Source organism: Mytilus edulis, chromosome 9, assembly GCF_963676685.1.
Source record: "Mytilus edulis chromosome 9, xbMytEdul2.2, whole genome shotgun sequence".
In the NCBI taxonomy this organism is placed as follows: Eukaryota; Metazoa; Mollusca; class Bivalvia; order Mytilida; family Mytilidae; genus Mytilus; species Mytilus edulis.
In genome coordinates, this window is record NC_092352.1 from 7,524,243 (window position 1) to 7,547,828 (window position 23,586).

The 23,586-nt window shown below is 30.8% G+C and overlaps 2 protein-coding genes across 8 annotated transcripts in view; one reads left to right on the forward strand and one right to left on the reverse strand.

Annotated features, from left to right (window-relative positions):
- The window catches only part of LOC139489478 (cadherin-87A-like), a 61,975-nt gene extending 57,233 nt beyond the window's left edge, over positions 1–4,742 (reverse strand). The window contains exons 1-4 of the mRNA XM_071275911.1: positions 4,639–4,742; positions 2,006–2,051; positions 981–1,010; positions 144–221 (exon numbers count right to left, since the gene is read on the reverse strand). Coding sequence (XP_071132012.1) covers positions 144–221; positions 981–1,010; positions 2,006–2,039 — 142 coding nt within the window. The 5' untranslated portion in view covers positions 2,040–2,051; positions 4,639–4,742. The remainder of the gene's footprint in view (positions 1–143; positions 222–980; positions 1,011–2,005; positions 2,052–4,638) is intronic.
- A 248-nt stretch (positions 4,743–4,990) lies between these two features.
- The window catches only part of LOC139487557 (cadherin-87A-like), a 51,670-nt gene continuing 33,074 nt past the window's right edge, over positions 4,991–23,586 (forward strand). The window contains exons 1-16 of one of the 7 annotated variants that reach the window (XM_071272438.1): positions 4,991–5,196; positions 8,102–8,181; positions 8,893–8,958; positions 9,438–9,574; positions 10,083–10,139; positions 10,506–10,595; positions 10,870–10,980; positions 14,837–14,851; positions 16,385–16,519; positions 17,076–17,189; positions 17,969–18,044; positions 19,543–19,563; positions 20,487–20,513; positions 21,877–21,989; positions 22,393–22,599; positions 22,870–23,025. In XM_071272438.1, the coding sequence (XP_071128539.1) occupies positions 8,109–8,181; positions 8,893–8,958; positions 9,438–9,574; positions 10,083–10,139; positions 10,506–10,595; positions 10,870–10,980; positions 14,837–14,851; positions 16,385–16,519; positions 17,076–17,189; positions 17,969–18,044; positions 19,543–19,563; positions 20,487–20,513; positions 21,877–21,989; positions 22,393–22,599; positions 22,870–23,025 (1,398 nt within the window). In that variant the 5' untranslated portion in view covers positions 4,991–5,196; positions 8,102–8,108. Of the gene's footprint in view, positions 5,197–8,101; positions 8,182–8,892; positions 8,959–9,437; positions 9,575–10,082; positions 10,140–10,505; positions 10,596–10,869; positions 10,981–14,836; positions 14,852–16,384; positions 16,520–17,075; positions 17,190–17,968; positions 18,045–18,435; positions 18,460–19,542; positions 19,564–20,486; positions 20,514–21,876; positions 21,990–22,392; positions 22,600–22,869; positions 23,026–23,586 lie in introns of all 7 variants that reach the window. The other 6 variants (XM_071272442.1, XM_071272443.1, XM_071272441.1 and 3 more) reach the window with 6 other exon arrangements.

Here is a 23,586-nt window from a genome sequence, read left to right on the forward strand (position 1 = left end):
TCCTGTCCTAATTTCAACACTACTTTAAATTTTTATCTTTGTTAACCTTCACAAGGAATATGGAGCCATATCCCCTGCTTAGATAACCAATCAAATTGCAGGATAAACAGGAATATTTAATCCAGTATAATTCTATAACATACCAACTGTAGTTCCCTCAACGATCCCCTGACTCAGACGGCTCCTTAAGTCACCATCATTGTTGGCATCAAACACAGGTGCTACAATATAAAAAATGATTTAGACTTGGTGCTGGTTGCAGTCATTACTGAAATTCGTTTTTGTTTGTTTGTCTGTTTGTTTGGGTTTTTTTTTTTTATTTGAAGGAGTCAGGCATTGATGGTTGAAGTGGTCTGGGGCATTTTTGGCAATTTCACACTCTATTTTGAGAAGTCTACCAGTCCTGGACTTTTAACCATGTTACCACAAGATCAGTAAAATTTTCTTTACCGCAAAGGACATTATCCAATCAAGTTTGGCGATGAAAAATATATGCATTTTTCAAGATGACTATTTCATCAATACTATTATTGCTTTTGATAATATTCTCATGAATATTCTCATGTATTTTTTTTTTACATACAGGGTGAGTGCACGTGCCTTCATCTATTCTACACTATAAGGTACAAAACCAAGACAAGATACAATGATTTTAACTAAATATTGAGATATGTATAACCACATTCAAAACAAGAGGTGAAAACAGGAGTTAAAAAAAACAAGTGGCATCCTTTGTGGTCACAACTTTAATTTACCCCTGTATTTTAGTTCTTACCATCAGTTTTAAGCCAAGAGAAGCTACACTTTAGATATAGTCCAGTATAATACTCTGCTATTTTCTGGTAATAAATATTTCCAAAAGTGTCTGGAGCAGGTATATAATGAGACATTTTTATAAAACTGCATAAAAATAATACACAAACATTTCAAGGTTTAACCAATAATAATCATAATCATATATTTTATTTTTACTTACTTACCATTTTGTCCAACAACAAAGGAAATAGTTCCTACAAATATATTAATACATGTTTAAGCTCATAGTATAATTATGATAAAAATCCGATACTCTATTACAATATAAAAGAAAAAAGCCAGAAACAAATCATTTTGATCAGCCTAAGAAGAAAATCTAGGTACTTTTGTTATCATGGCATTACAAAATGATGCAAAACTAGTATTTCATACCAGGTTTCTCTGTGATATTTCTGTTTGTCTGTGATTTTAGCGATATTTCTTAACATTGTCATAAAGCTGGAGGTTTGGCTAGCCATTAAACCAGGTTCAACCCACCGTTTTTTCTAAAAATATCCTGTACCAAATCAGATAAACAGGAATATGGCAGTTGTTATCAAATAGTTCATTTCTACGCATGTTGGCGTTTGTTTTTGTTGCACTTCAGTGTTTCTGTTGTTTTGTTGTTTTCCTCTTGTGGTTAATGTGTTTCTTTTGGTTTAAGTTTGCAACTCAGATTTGTTTTCCTCTCAATCAATTTTATATGATTTTTGAACACCAGTATACTACTGTTGCCTTTATTTATACAAATAAAATTATCAGTTGCAGTAGGTTTGGTGATCAGCAGTTGTTTAAAGCCTTTGCCTTTTATAGTCTGGAAGGTAGCTGTATCATTTATAATATTATTTTTTTAATTATATAAGTGTGAATGTCCTATAAAATCACATTTGTGTCTATTTCTTTCTGTAGTTTGTGTAACATTTATTTATAAGTTTTACACCATCACAACAAGAAGATTAATCTGATCTTAATTTTCTCATATGTCATGTATGTATGCATAAATTGTAAAGTTATCCATATCTCTATTTTGTCTTTTTTGCTTGATAGGTTTTTCATTTTTTAATTAGTTTTGGATTTTCAAAGTTTTTGACCTCAATCATTTGTCAATTTTGATTGAAGAGAAATTTATTGTCAATATATGCATTTCATACTGTAAAACGTAGTACTACACGTAGTACTATTAATGTGATTAACTTAATCATTGACTCACCTGTTAAGGCAATTATAACAACTAGACTATACATCTTCAGTCTATCCTAAAAACACAAAAAACATCATATATTTCATTTTTAAATGAGCTTTATGTTCAATATTGTGCTAAGTTTGTATAAACTGTTCAAGCATATCTTTGAATATGAATTTTAACAACTCGGCAGATTGAAATACAGTCTGTCCCTTAAAGTACTGTCTTATTGGAGTAACATTTTGTAAGTGGTATGCAAAATTTTTACGATTGTAAGAAAAATAAATAAACTACTCAAATTAAACAGTAGAACATACAAATTTTAACAAGAGAGCATACTCAAATGTCTTCCATGCTTATAACAGATTTAACCATGAATGAAATGGGGGTAAAAGTCAGGTGAACCCTGCCAGACAGATATGTACACCTAACAATTATTCCATTCAGTGAGTCCTAATTTATTTAACTTATTGTAAAAAGTATCTTAGAAGAGGCCCTTACCACTGAAACTAAACATAGTACTTTGACCTTTAATGGTTTATTTTTATAAATTGTGACTTGGATGGAGAGTTGTCTCATACCACATCTTCTTATATCTATGGACCAATAAACCTTGAAAATGACAGATGATATCTGCCAAACAAACATAAGAACAATGTAATCACTCCACACACCAAATATAGTTGACCTATTGCTTGCAGTATGAAAAACTTGTAATCATTCCACACACCAAATATAGTTTACCTATTGCTTGTAGTATGAGAAACTTGTAATCATTCCATACACCAAATATAGTTTACCTATTGCTTGTAGTACGAGAAACTTGTAATCATTCCACACACCAAACATAGTTTACCTAATGCTTGTAGTACGAGAAAAAAATAGAACAAAACACAACAAATTATTATTGGAAAATAAGACCAAGGTGAAACCTGCCACACGGGGACTCACCAAAATGCAATCATTCTGCATACCAAAAAAAGATGACCTAGCTACTGCTTACAGTATCTGAGAGATGGACCTAATAAAGTGACTTTAACTTTGATCACTGATCCAGGAAATGAGGTCCAGGTCAGGTGAAACCTGTCAGACAAACATGTAGACTGTGCAAGGATGATGTTGACAGTTACTTACAGGTCACCTGAAACCAATGCTGTAGAGTAATCTATAAAAGTTTCTATAATGACAACATTTTATATAATTCAATAGACTACTTTCGTGTTCATCTGTCACCGGAAAAAACTCGTCAATTATGCGGGCCTTTATGACGTCATTTACCAAATAGAGGGGATCGCCTGTATCCCTGTACTATTAACGTTCATCAAGCGTCTTTAAGTGATCGTCATTGTGCAGGATAAACTAAAAATAATATTTGTTTTGTAAGTACTTAATTACAATTTCCTAATGACAGTAGTGCTGATTGTCAATTATGAAAATCTAGTTTGCTGAATAATTTGCGCAATATAGCATTTATTATAGTTTTCAAACCATTCGCTCAACATTGGCACGGAAACTAAGATGCCCCTAACATACCTAAACGCACAAATGATGTTCACTAAAACCAGTTTTTGACGGAAATGCATCGAACTCCAAAGTTCGTTTTCAATCCATTGATCAAATGAACGTACTTTATGGAGTTAGTGGCCTTAAAATTCTATATTGGAAAGGATATTTCAATCATATATTGAACATATTCATTTGATATTGGATCAAATTATTGTCTTTTGCATGAATGTTTGTACCAAAGATTTATTAACGACAAAAGATACCAAAATGGACATTCAAATTCACAAGTTGACAACTGAGACTACCATAATAGTCTCAGGTTGAAATAAACTGACACTGCCATGGCAAAAAATAGAAAAAGACAGGAACTCAATCAAAAGTTCATTTTTTTTAACTGAAAGTTTATATCTGTTTTGAGATGAAATACCCATAAATGAAGATTATAAAATATGGATAAAGATGCAGATCTTCCCTTTCCAAGAGATATTCAATTGGTGGTTCTATAATTACTCTGGTAAATTCCCATTATAACAATACACCTTATCGCCATTTGTCCGCCATTGCTGGATATCACACAGGTTTCCATAAAATTTTGACGTCATAAAACAAAATATCTGACACCATAATTGAAAAGTGAATGTTGTATGCGTCAAAAGTTCAAGCGGCCGGGTCAGCCGGGATTAGCGATAAGGTGTATTAGAACAATGAAATTACTTGACTTATTATAAATATAGTGACATTTTAAACTTATTGAAGACCTGTTGGTGACCTTCTGCTGTTGTCTGTTCTATGGTCGGGTTGTTGTCTCTTTGACACATTCACCATTTCCATTCTCAATTTTATTATTATTATAAATTTTAATACTTCACCACTGAGTATAATGATAAATAGTTTTAAACATGTTGCTCTGAAATCAATGCGAGGCCTCAAGGTAGATTATTGAATGCTAATCGAGTCAATTCCTCTTTTAATAAATTCATCATTATTTGACAATTATTTTAAAAGGGAGATAATTTTGTTCAAGACTTGCTGAACTCAATTTCAAATATTTATTGTATTAATTATTGGAAGTGTGACTTTTTACGATAAAATGTATCGCTATGAAACTGATAAATGTTGCTTTTAAGCAATTATTAAAATAGTTATTGTTTTACCTTTCAATTTTCAATTAATACCGAGTACCTTCATAACACCCAATGCCTGTATTTATGCATACATGTGTATTCAAAAGAAAACAAAAACCGGTTTTGAAACTCTAAAAATAGGACAACTTGGGAACCACCCATTTTCCCCGCGCTTTTTTTCAGCAAGATTTATCTTTCTCTTTATATTTCAAAAAACGAAACTGTAAATTGAATATGCATAATACTGTGGTCTATCTGTTGAAGGTTAATTAATTTAGTTGTATATTTTTCAAATCAAAATTGTGTATCGTTAAATCTATAAAGATTTGAAATAAAGTTTTCTTTTATACAGATTATAATGTTTTGCTTTTTATAAAAATTTGCAATATAAAAATGGAAACTATTTTCATGGTTTCTTGATTTTGTCCAACCTTTAAAGGAGGTACAAAGCATAAAACACCCCCTTTTACAAACCGGTCTGTCTATTTATAGTCATCTTTAATTCAATTATAACACAACTATTCACTTGAAAACAATATGAACTGTGTGGAGTAGGGCGTCCAGTATACAAACAAGCTTTAGCCTAGGGTAAGATCGTACATGTGCAACAAACATTCTTCTATATTTTATAAATTTCCTTATTTTAAAAATATGCATAATTTGAACGAATTTCTTTATTTCAGAGTATAAATATGATATTTCTCCCTCCCATGTTGCCATCATTTATATTTGAATGGAAATGACTTGTATGAAAACATGTCAGTTCAGTTAAAAATTGAAGTTATTCTAAACGGAAAAGGAAAATAGAATCACAAATAGAACACAAAAAAAATAATTAAAAAATTAATACACTGACATTTATACCTTGCTCACATATTTGTGATATCTTTTTAGGCTACAGCTTGCATGTCAAATAATTAAAGGTTGATCAAAATATTATTTTTTATGTGAGAAAACCACTATCATGACTATTACCTGACAAAAAAACCAAAATAACATGCTGGTAGTTTAGTTGTTTTATTTGCATGCACATATTACCACATGTTCTTTTAAAAACAGATTAACCATTCATACAGATAAACTCAATACTTTAAAGTTCATCATAACAAATGGACTAATATGAGGATCTTGATGGGTTATTTTCGTTCATCGTGATCAGCGCATTTTCGATATCCGTATCACGATCCGTGTTTCTACATATTTATTTTTTTAATATATTTTCGTGATCCGTGATCATGGAAATTTATTTTCTGTGAATCGTGATTGACAAAAAAATTAGGCAGTGGCTATTTGACCGGCACCGGCAAAATAGCAAATTTGCTATTTGACCGGCACCGGCAAAATAGCAAATTTGCTATTTAGCCGGCTATGATTAAATTATATCTCACTGGAATAAAAATGTAAGAATAATAATTAAAAATCTAAATCTTATATTTAAAAACGTTTGTTACTGTTACTCATATAAACACTTAAACTTTTAACTCTCCTTTAGAAATAAAAAACCTATCATCTACCTGTATATGACTAAGGGCAAATTTTATGTAATTTGAAAAATATTACAAACCAAATGAACTGAATATGGGTGAGTACTTTTCAACCTAAATAGTTGGTTAGTATATAGTGTGATAATGGATGATATAACACCTAAAAAAATTGAGCTTAATGCACAATTCAATTCCTACAAAGAGTGCAATCTTTTTACAAAGAACTTTGTGAAGAATCATCAAACTCAGTAATATCATACTTCAAAAGAAACTGGAACAACATCAGACAGGAATGGGTTGATGGACTTAAAGATGGTGTTAATCTTTGGAATCGCACTAACAACCGGATTGAAAGAAATAAATGACAAAATAAAATCTGTGCACTACTCCACATTACCAGATTTTGCTGAACACTTTCTGATTGCCTAAAATTCTTTGCGAACAGAACGAGACCTCAAGACAAGCGGTATATTTCAAAAGAGGACTGTTTCAGCATTCTCGAATGATTCGCCTGAATATAAATATCAAGAGTTGGTGACGCCATATGCTTGGGCATATATCCTGAAACAGTTTTCACTCAGGTCTGAAGTAAAACTAGAGCAGAAAGAGAGTGATGATAGAGAAATTATATGGACAGCTACAACAAGCCAAGGGCCAAGTGAGAGTCGATTCAAAAAGTTGCTCTTGTTTGTTTCATCAAAGTATGCTTCTCCCGTGTAGGCATATACTCAAACTAAGAGAAGTTAATCACGAAAATTTGTTTGTTGCTGAAGCAGTGTCAGATCGTTGGAAGATTAACACAGGTAGGACATCACATAGATTATTTGATGATACCGGTATATCAGAAACCCAGTCATCAGTGTGTTCTATTATATATACACCAAAAAGAGTGAGGAAAATTTCTCAAAGCACAAAATACAGGGAGACACAAATTCTGTTACAACAAATGACTAGTCTTGCATCCGAAGCTACTGGTGGCGAATATCAACAGAGATGAGATGTTATTCAGAGCATTACAAATTTTTGGAGTCATGGGAAGAGGTGTATGGTTCTTGAAGTTCTAGAATCTGATTCTGTGGAAAGTACAAGTTCAAGTGGCAATGAACATGAACAAACAGACGTGCATGTTAATGAGGATATTGAAGACATCAATGATGATATAAATGTAACAGACAATAAAGAAAATGATTAAGAGCGTATATAAAGAGAAGAAAAAGAACCCTATCTACATATGCAACATATGCACACATGATGCAGATTCAAAGGAAGCCAGTGTAAATAAACTCATCATAGATACCGTATGTGTAGTTCCTGTTTGGAGTGGCAACATTTATCTTGTGCTAGTTTAAGCAACTTCCAAAGGCAAATAATTGGTTTTGTAACAATTGCAAATGTTAAATCATGTGTCCTATTGAAATTCGTAGCAAACAGCTTTTAATATTGTCTTTTTTATGATGTACGTAGTTTTACATACTAAGTATAGAAAGTCCCTGACAATCACATCAATAAACAGTTTTATTCAGTGCCGGCTAAATAGCAAATTTGCTATTTTGCCGGTGCCGGTCAAATAGCAAATTTGCTATTTAGCCGGTGCCGGTCAAATAGCCACTGCCAAAAAATTTACTTGTGAATTGTGATGAGACCCCCTTTCAGGCCCCTCTAACATGTCTAATATGGCCGTATTTTCACCTCAAAAACTACTCTGTGAACAGACTTACCTGTGCAGTTAGGAAAATTTTAAGGCCTGGCATCCACTTAACATTCTTCACAACTAAGCCATTTGATTCTGATCCATTTTTTTATCCATTTTGTGACGGATCTCGAGTGAGCCATATTATTTTGTGACGGATCTCGAGTGAGCCATATTATTTTGTGACGGATCTCGAGTGAGCCATATTATTTTGTGACGGATCTCGAGTGAGCCATATTATTTTGTGACGGATCTCGAGTGAGCCATATTATTTTGTGACGGATCTCGAGTAAGCCATATTATTTTTCTTCCTATTCAGGTACACTATGGAACACCCAATACGTCTAACCATAGTTACTCAACTTACTGTCGCTTTTCTTCTGACAATTCTTCACTCAGGTAAGTTGTTGATTATATAAAAAAAATATAAGGTATGATTTTTTTGGTTCATAGTCTGGTAATTCAGTAACCATAATAGTTTGTGAATAATCTTTTTACTTCATGTTCATTTTAAAATGCATAAATTAAACATATATTATCTTTTTGTTATGTTATTTGATGATCAAAGTTTTTTTCTATTTTTTTCATTTTTTTTCTCTAAAAACAGGTTTTTTAAAAGAAATGAAAAGCTAGAGCCTAGAATACTGGCTTTGTTTAACATTTAATTTAAATTAAGGTAGAATGGAGGGGGAGGATTGCTTTGTTGTTTAATAATTTGACAAAATGTAGTTTACATGTACATCTTACATGTTACATTTTAAAAATATTTCACATTTTCAGGTTGTACAAATTGTCAAATTGTGTATAGTTATACACGGGAAAACCATTTTGTGTTATGAAAACTTAACAATAGAGTTTTAAGATAAGATATGAAAATATATGCTTTCAGATAAGACAAGTATATCTTTCAACCTTTAGGTAACTTGGGGTCTTCCTCCATCTTGGATTGTAAAATAGTAGAAAATAATAGATCTTTAATTTAATGTGCAAATTTCAAGAGTAGAAATGTAATTCATGTGTAAGGCTTCATGTTAAAACAAAAAAATGTTTTTATGTCATTTTGCCAAAACAGATTTAAAAATAAAAAATACTATCTATTTATATTGACAGTTTATGGAGAGTTTCAGTTCACAAAGTTCATGCAAGATTATAATTTGTTTGAAAATACTCCTGAAGGTAAGTCTTTGTTTCATGATGCACTATTAATTTACAATAAATATGCGAAATGCTTTTTCGTTTCACAAGATTATAAAATGTTTTACCAATTTGAAGTAAAATTTTTATTTAATTCAATTTGTAATCTTTTGCTTTAAAATCAATGAAATGTACTATTTCTGTAGATACTATCAGTGGGTGAGAGCATATTCCAGCCTGGAGTTGATGCTTTAGTTGAAAATGAGATTTGACTCAAAAGTTGATAAATACTGAAAATACACTACAAATAAAGTTGCAACATTCTCAGGCTAAGATGTATATTGTTTGCTTTTTTTGTTGAGGAAGGATATTTTGATTATTCTGTCAAACATTTAAAAAAAAAATTTAATTTTTTTTTTCTGCTTCATACATCACAACTTTTCATGTTACAGATTTTATGAACTAAAGTTTACAGACTTGATTTTAATATGTTTTGAGATAAGAAATGTTTTTGTTTAAAGGTCCCCTGAACTACACATTACAGACTACAGGAGCCACTGGTCAGGTGTTATATAACAGTAAAGTTGATGTTCGTGATGTTTTCCAAGTTAATCCACAAACAGGAGCTGTAAGTCTGATTAGAGTGATCGATCGAGAGGTTAGTATGTTTATAAATGATTTTTTAGATTTTTGCTAAAAGAAAAAGGTTATGTACATTCTCAATATCAATCTTATCTAACATTTACTCTAAGATGGTTGTGAGTGAAATTTAAAAAAAATACATATTATCTACATTGTCTGTTTTCAATAGTTAACTGTGATGTGTTCATTTGTTCAGTAAATAAAGAATGCCTATAAAAGGGGATTTCCAACTATTACAAGAATAACAAAAACGTCTTGTTTCTGCATGATTATATTCCTAATACATTTTAACCTAACTTGGGGAGACTGTATTAGCTATTTTTAATAACAGAAATGTTTAAGTAGATATCAAATGAAGAACTACAATTATTCATGGTTATAGCCATGATAAATTAAAATCCTTATAGACTACATTTTTGGTGGGTATGAGGAATACGAATAAGCCATATATATTTTTTTTAATATTAGTGAAGATGAGCAAGCATATATGGCATTATGTAATCGTTCTGCAATTTTTTTTTCAGGATGAACCACAGATAGCTGTAGAATTCATTGCCATTGATGTAGGCACAAATGTGGAGGTAACTAAACAAATAGTTTGCAAATTATCTCCCTTTCAGCTAAATATTCAGTCACAAATGTGGAGGTAATTACATAATTGTACACAAAGTATCTCCCTTATATCCAAATATTGAGTCACAACGGTGGAGTTAATTTCATAAATAATTCACAAATTATCTCCCTTATTGCCAAATATTCAGTCACAAATGTGGAGGTAATTTCATAAATAGTTCACAAATTATCTCCCTTTCAACCAAATATTCAGTCACAAATGTGGAGGTAATTTCATAAATAATTCACAAATTATCTCCCTTGTAGCCAAATATTCAGTCACTAATGTGGAGGTATATATATATATATGTATATGACAATTTTTGTGTCCTCAGATCAGGCGACCAATCACTATACAGATTAGAGATGTTAATGATGAAAAACCACAGTTTTCAAGTCCGACCATGAAGACATCTTTACCTGAGGTAATCATTGGCTATCTAATGCTGTATATTTTCCCTCATTTGAATGGCATTTATTGATCATTTCTGTATTGCCCAGTCAATGATGTGCTAACAAGTTTATCATACTAAAGTTATTTATAGCAAGACCCTATAAATTTTGATTATCTGACAAATTTTTAAGCTCATTATAATTTATAATTTTGATCATTGAACAAAAACAAAATTTATAGATCATTTAGAAGTTTGAGACAGATACTTTTATATAACAATAATAAACTCCATGTTGTTTTTTTAGAACACAGCTGTTGGGACCACGGTATATGCTAATCTGCAGGTTACAGATGTGGATTTTACCAACTCAAAGCTAATAGTCACCTGTGACCCATCTGTCACCTCAGCACCCCAGGTAAGTCACAACTTATAGAAATGATGACAATGAGGGTGGGTTTTTTAATGACCTTGACTTCCCATGAGGGTCATTAAAGAAATGATTTCTCACCAAGATGCTATTCAAAGCTTTTGTGCACATTCTTATCAAAGGTAAATTTTCTAATGTATATTGTGAGATATCCTTTTGTTATAGTGTGTTTAATACCTAACGATGAAAGAAAATGCATATTGTTATAGTGAAAGAAGGGAGACAAATCTCCATAATCACCATGACTACATTAAATGTCCATATTCTGCATTCTTGATTTGACAGTCGAAGCAAAAGAGTGACAGTATAAAAATAGAGACATTGTATATTCTTTGGAAAGTTTTCATTATAAATCTAGAAACAGAGTTCCATTTTTTATGCTCAAGATGAAAAATCTATTTCATAATGAAAAGTTAAGTTTTAATTGGTTGATTATTATAAATTGAAATGTGGACATCATCTGAAGTTTATGAATGTCAGTTTTTTCTTATTGAATTAATTCATTAAGGTCAATTCATATGTTTATAAACACGGTATTTGGTTTTTTTCTAAAATTTTACTGATATTGTGTTTTTATAATAAATGGTTGTTGTCTAGGATACCAGGGTAAGTTGCATGATAAAGAGACCAGTCATCATCTGAACACATATATCTAATGATTGGCTGTCTGTATTATTCTATATAACACATACTGGAGAATAAATGTTGTAGAGTCTCTAGAACATACACATGTATACTATACCATTGCAACCTGCATGTTATTGAATTAGGAATGCAATATGTAAGATATATCCATGGTTTAGGTATTTCAAACTGCATGTTTGTATTTTTTAAGTACATCAGTTTGTTTATATTTATGATTATAAACCCTTATTATACCCCTGCGGGGATATAAAAAAAAGGGGGTATACTGTTTTACCTCTGTCTGTCCGTCCGTCAGTCCGTCCGTCCCATGAATATTTTCGTCACATTTTTCTCAGGAACTACACTACCAGGATTTCTGAAATTTGGTTTCAGGCTTGATATAAGTCAGCTATACTGCGTGATGCGTTTTCAGATTCATCACTCGACAACTTCCTGTTAACCGAACACTTGTATAATTTTTACACCTGATAGCCAAGTTGAAAATTTTTCGTCACATTTTTCTCAGGAACTGCACTACCAGGATTTCTGATATTTGGTTTCAGACTTGATATAAGTCAGCTATACCGTGTGATGCGTTTTCAGATTCATCACTTGGCAACTTCCTGTTTACCGAACACTTGTATCATTTTTACACCTGATAGCCAAGTTGAAAATTTTTGTCACATTTTTCTCAGGAAGTACACTACCAGGATTTCTGAACTTTGGTGTCAGGCTTGATATAAGTCAGCTATACCGTGTGATGCATTTTCAGATTCATCACTCGACAACTTCCTGTTAACTGAACACTTGTATCATTTTTACACCTGATAGCCAAGTTGAAAATTTTTCGTCACATTTTTCTCAGGAACTACACTGCCAGGATTTCTGAAATTTGGTTTCAGGCTTGATATAAGTCAGCTATACCGTGTGATGTGTTTTCAGATTCATCACTCAACAACTTCCTGTTTACCAAACACTTGTATGATTTTACACATGATAGCCAAGTTAAAAATTTTGTCACATTTTTCTCAGAAACTGCACTACAAGGATTTCTGAAATTTGGTTTAAGGGACAATATAAGTCAGCTATACCGTGTGATGCGTTTTCAGATTCATCACTTAACAACTTCCTGTTTACCGAACACTTGCATATTTTTACACTATTAATATTATCCACTTGCGACGGGGTTACCATCAGTGAGCAGTAGCTCGCAGTTTCACTTGTTTTATCTGAATATATTTTAAACATATATACAAAATAACTATAAGTGATGTTGTTGGACCCATATAGTAAGCTGTCAAGTGATATTATGAATATTGGACAATATATATCGTTGGACAAATAATAGTCCTTAGGTGCAAGTTTTTATTTTAGGCTCACCTGTTCATAAGGATAAGTTTCTGAATCTAAAAACTTTTCCTTTATTGTCTTATGGATTGATTTTTTTTTAACTACATTGAGTAAGGGAAAGGAATTTAGTTACGATCGCTTTAGGATGTTTAGTTACAGAATCTAATGATATGAAAAATAACTAAAGATAGAACATTGGATAGTTTCTATGGCTTTTCAAATAAAAAGTTCAACCCTTTTTTTCAAATATTTAAGCTAATACTTGCTATATGTTGGAATACAGAGTGATAATATCATTTCATAAATCTGCAAGTTAATCTATTCAATGATATACATAAATGACAGGTGACAGTTGATATAATCTGAACTTTTAACTCTTTTATTTTAAAACAAATCTCATTTCACAACTCTTTTTACTTGTGTCTTTTTTAACCTCAAATTACTTACAAGTATACACACAATTCCAAATATAAACTGCATATAAAAGAAATCATATATCGGTATCTTCAACTGTTTGAATTCTTTACTAGTATACATGGTGACATGAAAAGTTATGATTTTAATGTATCATGTTTAGGGTGTAGAACCTGTGGTAAGATTGTGTATCCTTTTGTGTTGAATTTAAGACTTCCATTTGAACCCCTTATCTGTGTATTAAACTTATTCTGTCATGGAGGTTTAAATGGAAGTCTTTCTGTGATATGTTTGTATGATATTTAAGCACTGAGAAAATCTATTATCATATTGTCATGGTGATTGGTGTGGTTTTGTGTTGTACAACAGAAAAACCAAAACCTTTTTTTTTTCTCAAATGAAAATATAGAAATCATAAACTGTTTACATCTTTTTCTTTTCCAAACAATACTGACAAAGGTAAACACGAATTACAAACAATACTGACAAAGGTAAACACGAATTATAAACAATACTGACAAAGGTAAACACGAATTACAAACAATACTGACAAAGGTAAACACGAATTACAAACAATACTGACAAAGGTAAACAAGAATTACAAACAATACTGACAAAGGTAAACACGAATTACAAACAATACTGACAAAGGTAAACACGAATTACAAACAATACTGACAAAGGTAAACAAGAATTACAAACAATACTGACAAAGGTAAACACGAATTACAAACAATACTGACAAAGGTAAACACGAATTACAAACAATACTGACAAAGGTAAACACGAATTACAAACAATACTGACAAAGGTAAACACGAATTACAAACAATACTGACAAAGGTAAACAAGAATTACAAACAATACTGACAAAGGTAAACACGAATTACAAACAATACTGACAAAGGTAAACAAGAATTACAAACAATTTTGGACATTAAAGCTATCTCTATTTATGCTCAAAGATTTATAAATTATATTTAACTTTATAGTGAAATCAAGATTTTGTATAGTAAGATCCTACTATACAAATCCTTGGTGAAATTAATAGACAGATCCCATTATGGTACAATAGTGATAGAGGATATTTTTTGAAATCTTCAAGACAAATTTATTGTTCATTTTTGACATTTTTATATTTATCATGCCACATTTGCTTAAGTTAGTGTAATTACACATGACCTTTCAAATCATATGATTTTTTTTTTTTGTTGATTTTTTTTATTGTTGATTTTTTTGAATTTCTTGAGAATGATAAGACAAATCATGGCCGCAGATATCATTGGCTGGTAATTTAAAGGAGATATAAAGATTCGAGGAAATAACAAAAAGCAGCAAAAGAAAATACATCTATTTTAATATCTTATTTTTTTTGTATGACAAACATGTTGCACATTGGGGATATGTATTTAAGTGTGTGATATGTTCATATACATTGTTGTTTTTTGGTGTTTAGATTGATCAATTAGTGGTAAGTTGAAGCAGTTATTGTGTTTAATTTTAATCAAATAATGAAACAAAAGCTACAAGGTTTTTTTTAGATATTATTTTGTTTTTGGTTCTGGTGTTTGATGTACATAAAACCAGCTGCTGTCATTTTATTCATATAATTACAAAAGAGAGATTTGAATGATATGGAATCTACCATTGTATTGTGTTGCAATATTTCTCCATATCATGCAGTTTAAGTTTTGTTGAGTCAGGAACAGTTTGTCCCTGAAGTGAGAAATAGCCATCCTTTATTCTAACATTGCTAGCTTGATCAACATGTAAATTCAGTCTGTAGTGGAAGTTTTTCAGACATAATTGATTTGTTAAACCTTTGCCAAATTTTATGAAACTTGGATATAAGCTATTTATGATCACATGAAAGATTCAAGATGAATTTTTAAAATGTTTTTTTTCTTTTTCGTTTTTTAACTGATAAAAGTCATAAAGGGTTTTATTTCTTTTTTTGCAGCAAACATTTACAGTATTTGAGACTTCAATTACTCTTTAAAACTTTATAATATGTTATCAAATTTGGATAGACGCTTTTAAAACATTGCGCGTATGGAAGATATTTGAAAAAATAATTATATCTGAATAAGAAAAAGAAAAATTATATCTGAATAAGAAAAAGAAAAAAAATTATATCTGAATAAGGAAAAAAAAAAATCTGTACTTTATTATAAATAAATGAACTTATTTTTTGGCAGTCAACATGAAACTGTTATACTTACAACAGCAATTGCAGGCAAGACACATGTGATCAGCATAAACCTTTTCAATCAGTTTTCAATTATTTAGGCAAAGAATTCCAAATTTCTGTTGAGAGTGGAGAAATATTGTATCACATGTGAAACTGTGTTTAAAATTTGTTTTCTGAATAATTGCTAGATGACATGTTGGCAAACTTGAATATTCTTATTCAACAATTGTTATAGAATTATATTCTCTCTTAAACATCATAAAAAGTATGGTAAATTTTTATTTTGTGATGTTACTGGGAAAATAAAGAAAGGCAACAAGGCAATTTTAAGTTTATAAGAAAACTTGTATTTATAATTATGTCTGCTAATTAAATTCAGTATGGCGGTGATGGTCAGGTGACTTTCCAGTTCCTATATATGATAAAAAAAAAAAACTAACAATTAATTTAAAAAAATGAATAACTAACAATAGCTGCTGAATAACTGTTACTGGTGGACTTAATGTTATAAGGATTGGAGTCTGAAATGTATAGTATGGAAGGCTGGATTTACTTTGTGATAAAGAATTTAACATTCAAATTTGTAGTGTTTCTAAAAGATGTTAATCAGTCGTCTTTAAAAGAAGTTCCAAATCAGCAACTCTATGTCACACAATAATTCTTTAAGATTTACTTTATATAAAAGTCATGCTTATTATTAAAGTACACTTCATGTTGTTTTAACTCAAAAAAATCATATTTAAGAAAACTGAAGCTGATGTACAGAAAGTTAAGAGTAATTTATACAAAACCTAAATATTTGTTTATTTACAGTATAAAGATTCCTGCAACAAGTTTAAACTAAATATAGATTCAGATTCAAATAAGAACTGGATAGGTCATGTGACACTAGCTGAGCCGGTGGATTATGAAGTTCAGGCTTTCTATCAGATACCGTTGGCTGCTTTTGTAAGTATTTGTGTTCAAGGTCAAATTTATTTAATTACAGGCTTTTAATGAGAAAAACTTTGCTCTTTTTTTATTATTTTTTATTTTTATTGTAACAAATTGAAGTAAATGTAAAGTTAACAAATATTAATGATGCTCACCAACCAAAATTGGCCACTGTGATCCTTTGCAATCTCTTGATGTTTGTTGTCCATTGTAAAAAAAAGTTAAATCTTTGTGGGAAAGTTGACCTGCATCTTACATTTTGGGTCTACCTGAAATAGTTTGTCAGATGACTTCATTATCAAAGACAACATACCAACATTTCATTATTGATCAAATAGCATTGAGCTTTTTGGAAATTCTTAAGTCTGATAAATTTTGAAATCCAACGAGGTTTTCTGATACCACTTTATTTCATAATAGATCAGACATTTCAATAATTTTTTTAAAATACATATGCAGAGGGGATAACAATAGCCAAAAGTTGCAACAGTCTTGATGGTTTCCAGGTGGAGTTCAAGTTGGGAGACATATATTTTCATTAATTTCATAAACTTTTTTATTGATTTATCAGGATGGTATACAGACTCAGATTGGAAGTATTGAAGTATCATTGATAAACGTCCAGGACACACCTCCTTACTTCACCAGAGCAGTATCTACCACTGTTACAGAGGGTATACCTGCAGTAAGTCTCTCTTACTCTTACTCTAGTATCACACTCCTTAAACATTAGGAACACACCTCCCTACTTCACCTGAGCAGTATCTACCACCCTTACAGAGGGTATACCTGCAGTGAGTCTCTTTTGTATCACACTCCTTAAAAATAAGGAACACACCTCCTTACTTTACCAGAGCAGTATCTACTACAGTTACAGAGGGTATACCTGCAGTGAGTCTCTTTTATATCACACTCCTTAAAAATAAGGAACACACCTCCCTACTTCACCAGAGCAGTATCTACCACCGTTACAGAGGGTATACCTGCAGTGAGTCTCTTATATCACACTCCTCAAAAATAAGGAACACACCTCCTTACTTCACCAGAGCAGTATCTACTACTGTTACAGAGGGTATACCTGCAGTGAGTCTCTTTTGTAACACACTCCTGAAACATAAGGAACACACCTCCTTACTTCACCAGAGCAGTCTCTACCACTGTTACAGAGGGTATACCTGCAGTAAGTCTCTTTTGTATCACACTCCTTAAACATAAGGAACACACCTCCCTACTTCACCAGAGTTGAGGTAGAAATCCTTAGTATTTAAAAAATTCAAATGTTTTATAAACAGTTAATTTATAATTATGAACATATCAATGATAACTCAAGTCAATACAGAAGTGCTGACTACTGGGCTGGTGATACCATGGGGTATTTAAAACTCCACCAGCAGTGGCATTGACCCAGTGATTGTTAATAAACTCAACCCATATATGTATAAATGTAAATTATGTACATTTTAGGGTAGTTTCTTGGAGTATGTTGAGGCAGTTGATGGTGATAGAGAGAATGCCAGAGAGATTAGATATGAACTAGCTTGTAAGTCTTAATATACATGTTAAATTGTCAAATACTTATCTACATATAAACACTAATTTAGAAATATTTTCTTGTTCATATATTATTTTCAAGGGGATACTTTTGCATAGACTTATATTTGATCAAAATATTAGTGATTAAAACCCTGTACATCACACCTTTATTATTGTATAAATTGATTTTCTAAATCCATTTAGAAAAATAAATTCAAACACATACATTGCCAACATAAGCCATAGTCCATCGAGCAAAAGGGGGATGAAAGAGTAAACATACATTTAAAACCTTCAATTCAATTTTATATAGAATAGTAAATCTAATTGTAATCAGATTATCCTAACACGTATAATAGTAGAGGAGTTTACATTTGGCCGCACAACTTTTATTCTAGCAAGTAATTTTACTGATATAGAAAGTAAGTAATTGGGTTAGATTGGTAACACATCATGTGTCTTATGGTACAATAAGTGTGATTAATCATGGTTCAAGAGTGTAAATACACATAGTATACTAACTGTGATTACACAGGGTACAGTAAGTGTGATTACACATGGTACATTAAGTGTGATTACACATGGTACTATAAGTGTGATTACACATGGTACATTTAGTGTGAGTATGCATGGTACAATAAATGTGATTACACATGGTACAATAAATGTGATTACACATGGAACAATAAATGTGATTACACATGGTACAATAAATGTGATTACACATGGAACAATAAGTGTGATTACACATGGTACAATAAGTGTGATTACACATGGTACAATAAGTGTGATTACACATGGTACAATAAGTGTGAGTATGCATGGTACAATAAGTGTGATTATGAAGGTTGCAATATATTTTATTACACATTAATTTATACAATAGGTATGCTTACAAAGATTGGTAGATTTGATTATAAAGGTTACAAAAGGTGTAATTAAACAGGTTACAAAAGATGTGAATACACATGTTACAATAAGTGTGCTTATAATAAGAAAGATTACAGAATGTATACACATGTTATGGTAGATGTTATTACATAGAATACAATAGGTATGGTTTCCCATAGTATGGTAGGTATAAACAACGGAGATTATGTGATTATCATAGTGAAATTGAACAAAGAATTGTATGAACTTGACATTGGTGATTTGTGATTACCTTTAGAGTCATACAATAGTGTATATATGATTTCAATAGCTAGACAGTTGTGATTAAGGTAGTCATATAATGGTGATTTTGTGATTATCACAGCCAAACATTTGTGATAACCATATAATTGTGATTATGTAATTTCAAGAGTTAAATATTGGTGATTATTTCAAAATGATAGTCAAACAATTTAAATTACGTGAGCAATTGTGATTATGTGATTACTGTAGTCAAACGTTGGCACATGATAATCTGAGATCAACACCAATAATGTTGATTCAGTTAACTAAATTTCTGTGCTAGTAATTGTGATCAATGAGATCATTAAATTTTCAGATATATGATTTAATAGGGATACTTCCTATACGGACATGTAAGTAAAGCATGTAACTGTTGATGGTTCATGAATTACAAGAGGATTTTACAGGGGGGGGGAATGGAGTAAAAAAACAGGAGAAATTGTATAGAAGTGATGTCTACATGTGTTGTAAAGCATGCACAGGAGTTGTTACTATTTATAGTGTAACATGCATGGGAAATAATGCATTATACTGGAATGGCATTTTTGATTAAAGGAATGATATATAGTATATATGTCTTGTATTGTATAAGTATATTGTTACATATGACAAAAATTATAAGTTAATCATTGCATTCCATGTTGTAGAAAATAGCTAGACTTATTTATAGAAGTTGTGATACACATAAGTTAATCCATAAGATTTTGTACGGAGGCTTTCAGATTGCGTAGTTTTACCTGAGATAAAGACCATCAAATATGTTAATTTAGAAATTATTGCATGCATTTATAATTGCGATTTTAAAGACTTAAAAAAAAGTTTAATTATTCTGATTTCAGAAAAATCTGCATATAGCATGTATAGATATGTACGGATTATCAGGTGGTATGCATATTGATATTGTAAAATATCAGGTGCGAGTCACAATATGAAACTTTGTGTCGAGTGAACACAGCATATGAGTTTAAGAAGGCTTCATATCAAAAAAGAAAAAAACATAGGAAAAAAAATAACTTTAATGATATAGCTAGGATATGAATAAACAATATGATAACAAAGTCTTCAGGATTCTTAGTTGGGAGGAGACATGAATGTAATTTTAGCACAATCAGATAGCTATAGTGCAATGTTTTGATATTTTTAAGATCTGAAGATGAACCTCTTTGTGGTACATTTTAAGTGTATATGAATCCAAATTCTTATACGGTTATTGGCTTCTTTTATGTGACTTATTCAACACTTCACAAGTTAATCAGACTTAATTGATTGATTTTAGGTGATATAATTAACTTGTGTCATCATCGTGAGTTAAACTTTTTGTATAGTTAAAAATTTTATATGTTGGGAGAGTGGTTTAAATGTTCAGCATGCAAATCATTGTTTTTGTTCTTGTTATTTAATACATGTTTATAACTATCATTCATGAATTTGTTTATTTACATCTTTTATATCTTTGTAAAACCAGAGTGTTGAAAGTGAATAGATACAATTAGACATCACTCGGTTTTCACCATTACTTCAATGATGTCACATGGCTAGTAAGATTCTTTTTGTGATCATGATGAAATTACTTTTTTTTTCTCCAGTCTACTTAGCAATGAAATAGATATTACTTTATTTTTCTTTATTGAACAGGATAAGACTTTTTATAGAATAATTAATCAAAGAGTTCCAATATAGAAAAATATTCAAAGAACTACTGATATACACATTGCATGAGTTAGTTTTTCAGTGTTTTTACTTGTGAGTTAAATATCTTTCAAAAGTTGAATTCTTGGATTAGTGAATTATTTCCTTTACCAGAGACCTAATTTTGGATTGAACTAAAAGAGAAAAGGCAAGGAACTCAAATATCTAAATTTCTATTTTTATCAATTAAAATGAATAAAAGTTATGTCCCTTTTACAATAAATGAAAGTTGTTTAGTATTGTTAGTTCAAAAGCTTCCTCATATTTTAGTTTTAACAACAAAATCAGCAGGAATTAATATCGGGGATCATGCATTTGTATTGATACCTTTATTTATATTTTTTTCAAATAAATTGCATGCCTTGTTCATTTGCCATTTATGACAAGCTTGTAATTATCAGCTTGAATTTTGTCTTGTTTATAACATAGAATTTAGTCATGAAATGTCTTGTTGAGGGATAGTTGTTATAGAATGTGAAGACTGAACTGCATGAATTTGCTTAGCTTTTAGTGAAAAGTTTCATTGAAATCATATTCTGACTTTTTTTGTTTTATTTCAAACCCATAATTTATAGTCACATGTCATGGATTATATTCTCCAAACATTTATTGACTAGAGAGCAAGTGAAAAATTATGCTTACATAAAAAACATTTATGGTATTTGAAAAAAAAATGTTGTTATATACCATAAATGAGACAAGAGCCCAACAACACAAGCTAAACTGGAACCCACATCTTAACCATACAGATAAATGGTCAAGTTTTAGCAGTACATAAAATATATAAAATATTTAGTTTAATTTTTGATTTTTTTGATTTTTTTATTAGCTGTGTAAAATGTCTTTGTTAAGTTTCATATGTCTTGAATAGAAATTGAAATGTTTTCTATTTTGTAACATGGACTGGTGTAAAATATTTTACTTGGGGACTATAAAATTGAATGGGATTAAAAATGAAATATGAATATTGATTTCAGTTATTAACCAACTGGTGAGATTGGATCCTGTATCGGGAAATATCACAACCAACGTTACCTTTGACAGAGAGAGTCAGGACCTTATTATAGGATATATAGATCTGGGAATTAGGGTAAGTTAACATGACATCAACATGAGTTAGAGAGAGTCAAGAACTCAATATAGGTCTTGGGTTTATGGTAAGTTAGTCTGAGATTCTTATATTATATTTAGGTATTTGAACGGCAGTTAGTTATATAAATTGCTTAAACCTTACTGTGAAATATTGAGAAACAATAAAATACATGTAATTACATTAAAAAAAAACCAGCATGAGCTATGTTCAAATCGCCAGTTGCAGCATACGTACAAGTTTGAAACCAGGCTATTTGTCAATACAAAGTCAACACATTTTTATTTAGACTAAACAAAATTGTGTCAGACAGTAGCTGTATTATCATTACTGTAACTATGACTCATCTTTTAAAATTTCAAAAAAGAATTAAATATGAATATTTCTGATATTATTTTTTTAGGCAAGAGAGGTAATAAATGCTTCAGCTAACATTTTGGGAAGTGATGCTTCCACAACTGCCTACACAACCATTAGAATTAATGTTGTTGATGCTAATGACAACAGTCCAAAGTTTGCTAAAACCCAGTTTAATGTCAGTATTGCTGAAGACATACCCAACCAGTCACCTCTACCTGGTGTGATATTGACAGTTTCTGATCCAGATTTGGTAAGTTATTTCCCTTTGATTCTCTATGATTATATATATATTCACAACTTCTGGGTTTAAATTGGATAGTGTCTGAATCTAGATATTATCTATTGCTGTTGATTATATAGCCATACAACCACTACTTCAAGGTTTTATAGGACCATTCTGGTACAAATTATTAAATACGTCTTAATTTTAAGACCATCAATCTATATATAAACATAAAAAGATTGAAAAATAATGACTTGTATGTTTTCATCCATTTAATATTATTTATTTTTTTTGTAGGCTGACAATGCTTATTTTGAATTTGAGTTATCCAATTACAATGCAGAATTTGAAGTATCACCATCTAATGGACAAGGACAGACAACTGCAAGCATACTTATAAAGGATACTAACTTGATAAATTATGAAACAGGACCAACTCAGTATATCTTTGATGTAAGTTAAAATTGACAGGAACGGGTTACTTATGTTGTTAAAGTTGCAATGGTTTGTCTTAGAAATATTGTAACAGTTTTAAAAAGTTTTAAAAAACAAAAATTATGACCAGTGAGGTTTTTTTTAAATTTGATAGCTAAAAATGTAAAATTAAATGCTATTGTTTTCTTTCTTTTTATTTGGTGACAGATATGCTCAACTCCCCAAATTATAAAGTTTAAGACTGTATTAATGTGTGAGGAGTTATATGACAAAATAGGACTTCAAGAAAATAGCCAAATCTACTTAAGGTCAACTTTCCCTGATGGGTTTGAACCTTAGGATCTTAATAATTCGTAAATTTAAGAGTGGTATTTGGTAAATGATATCAGTAAATAAGCAATGACTACTGAAATGAGGATACCCTTTGGGGACTAGCCAGCAATAGTATCAGCCCCGTGCTAGAAAATGGAATTAACTCTTCATAAATTTGGTGTGTCCAAAGATTTTTTCAGGATTTACCTTTATCAGGAACTCTAACCCCCAAATTGAAAGCTAAGGAAAGTATTGATCTGAAAACTG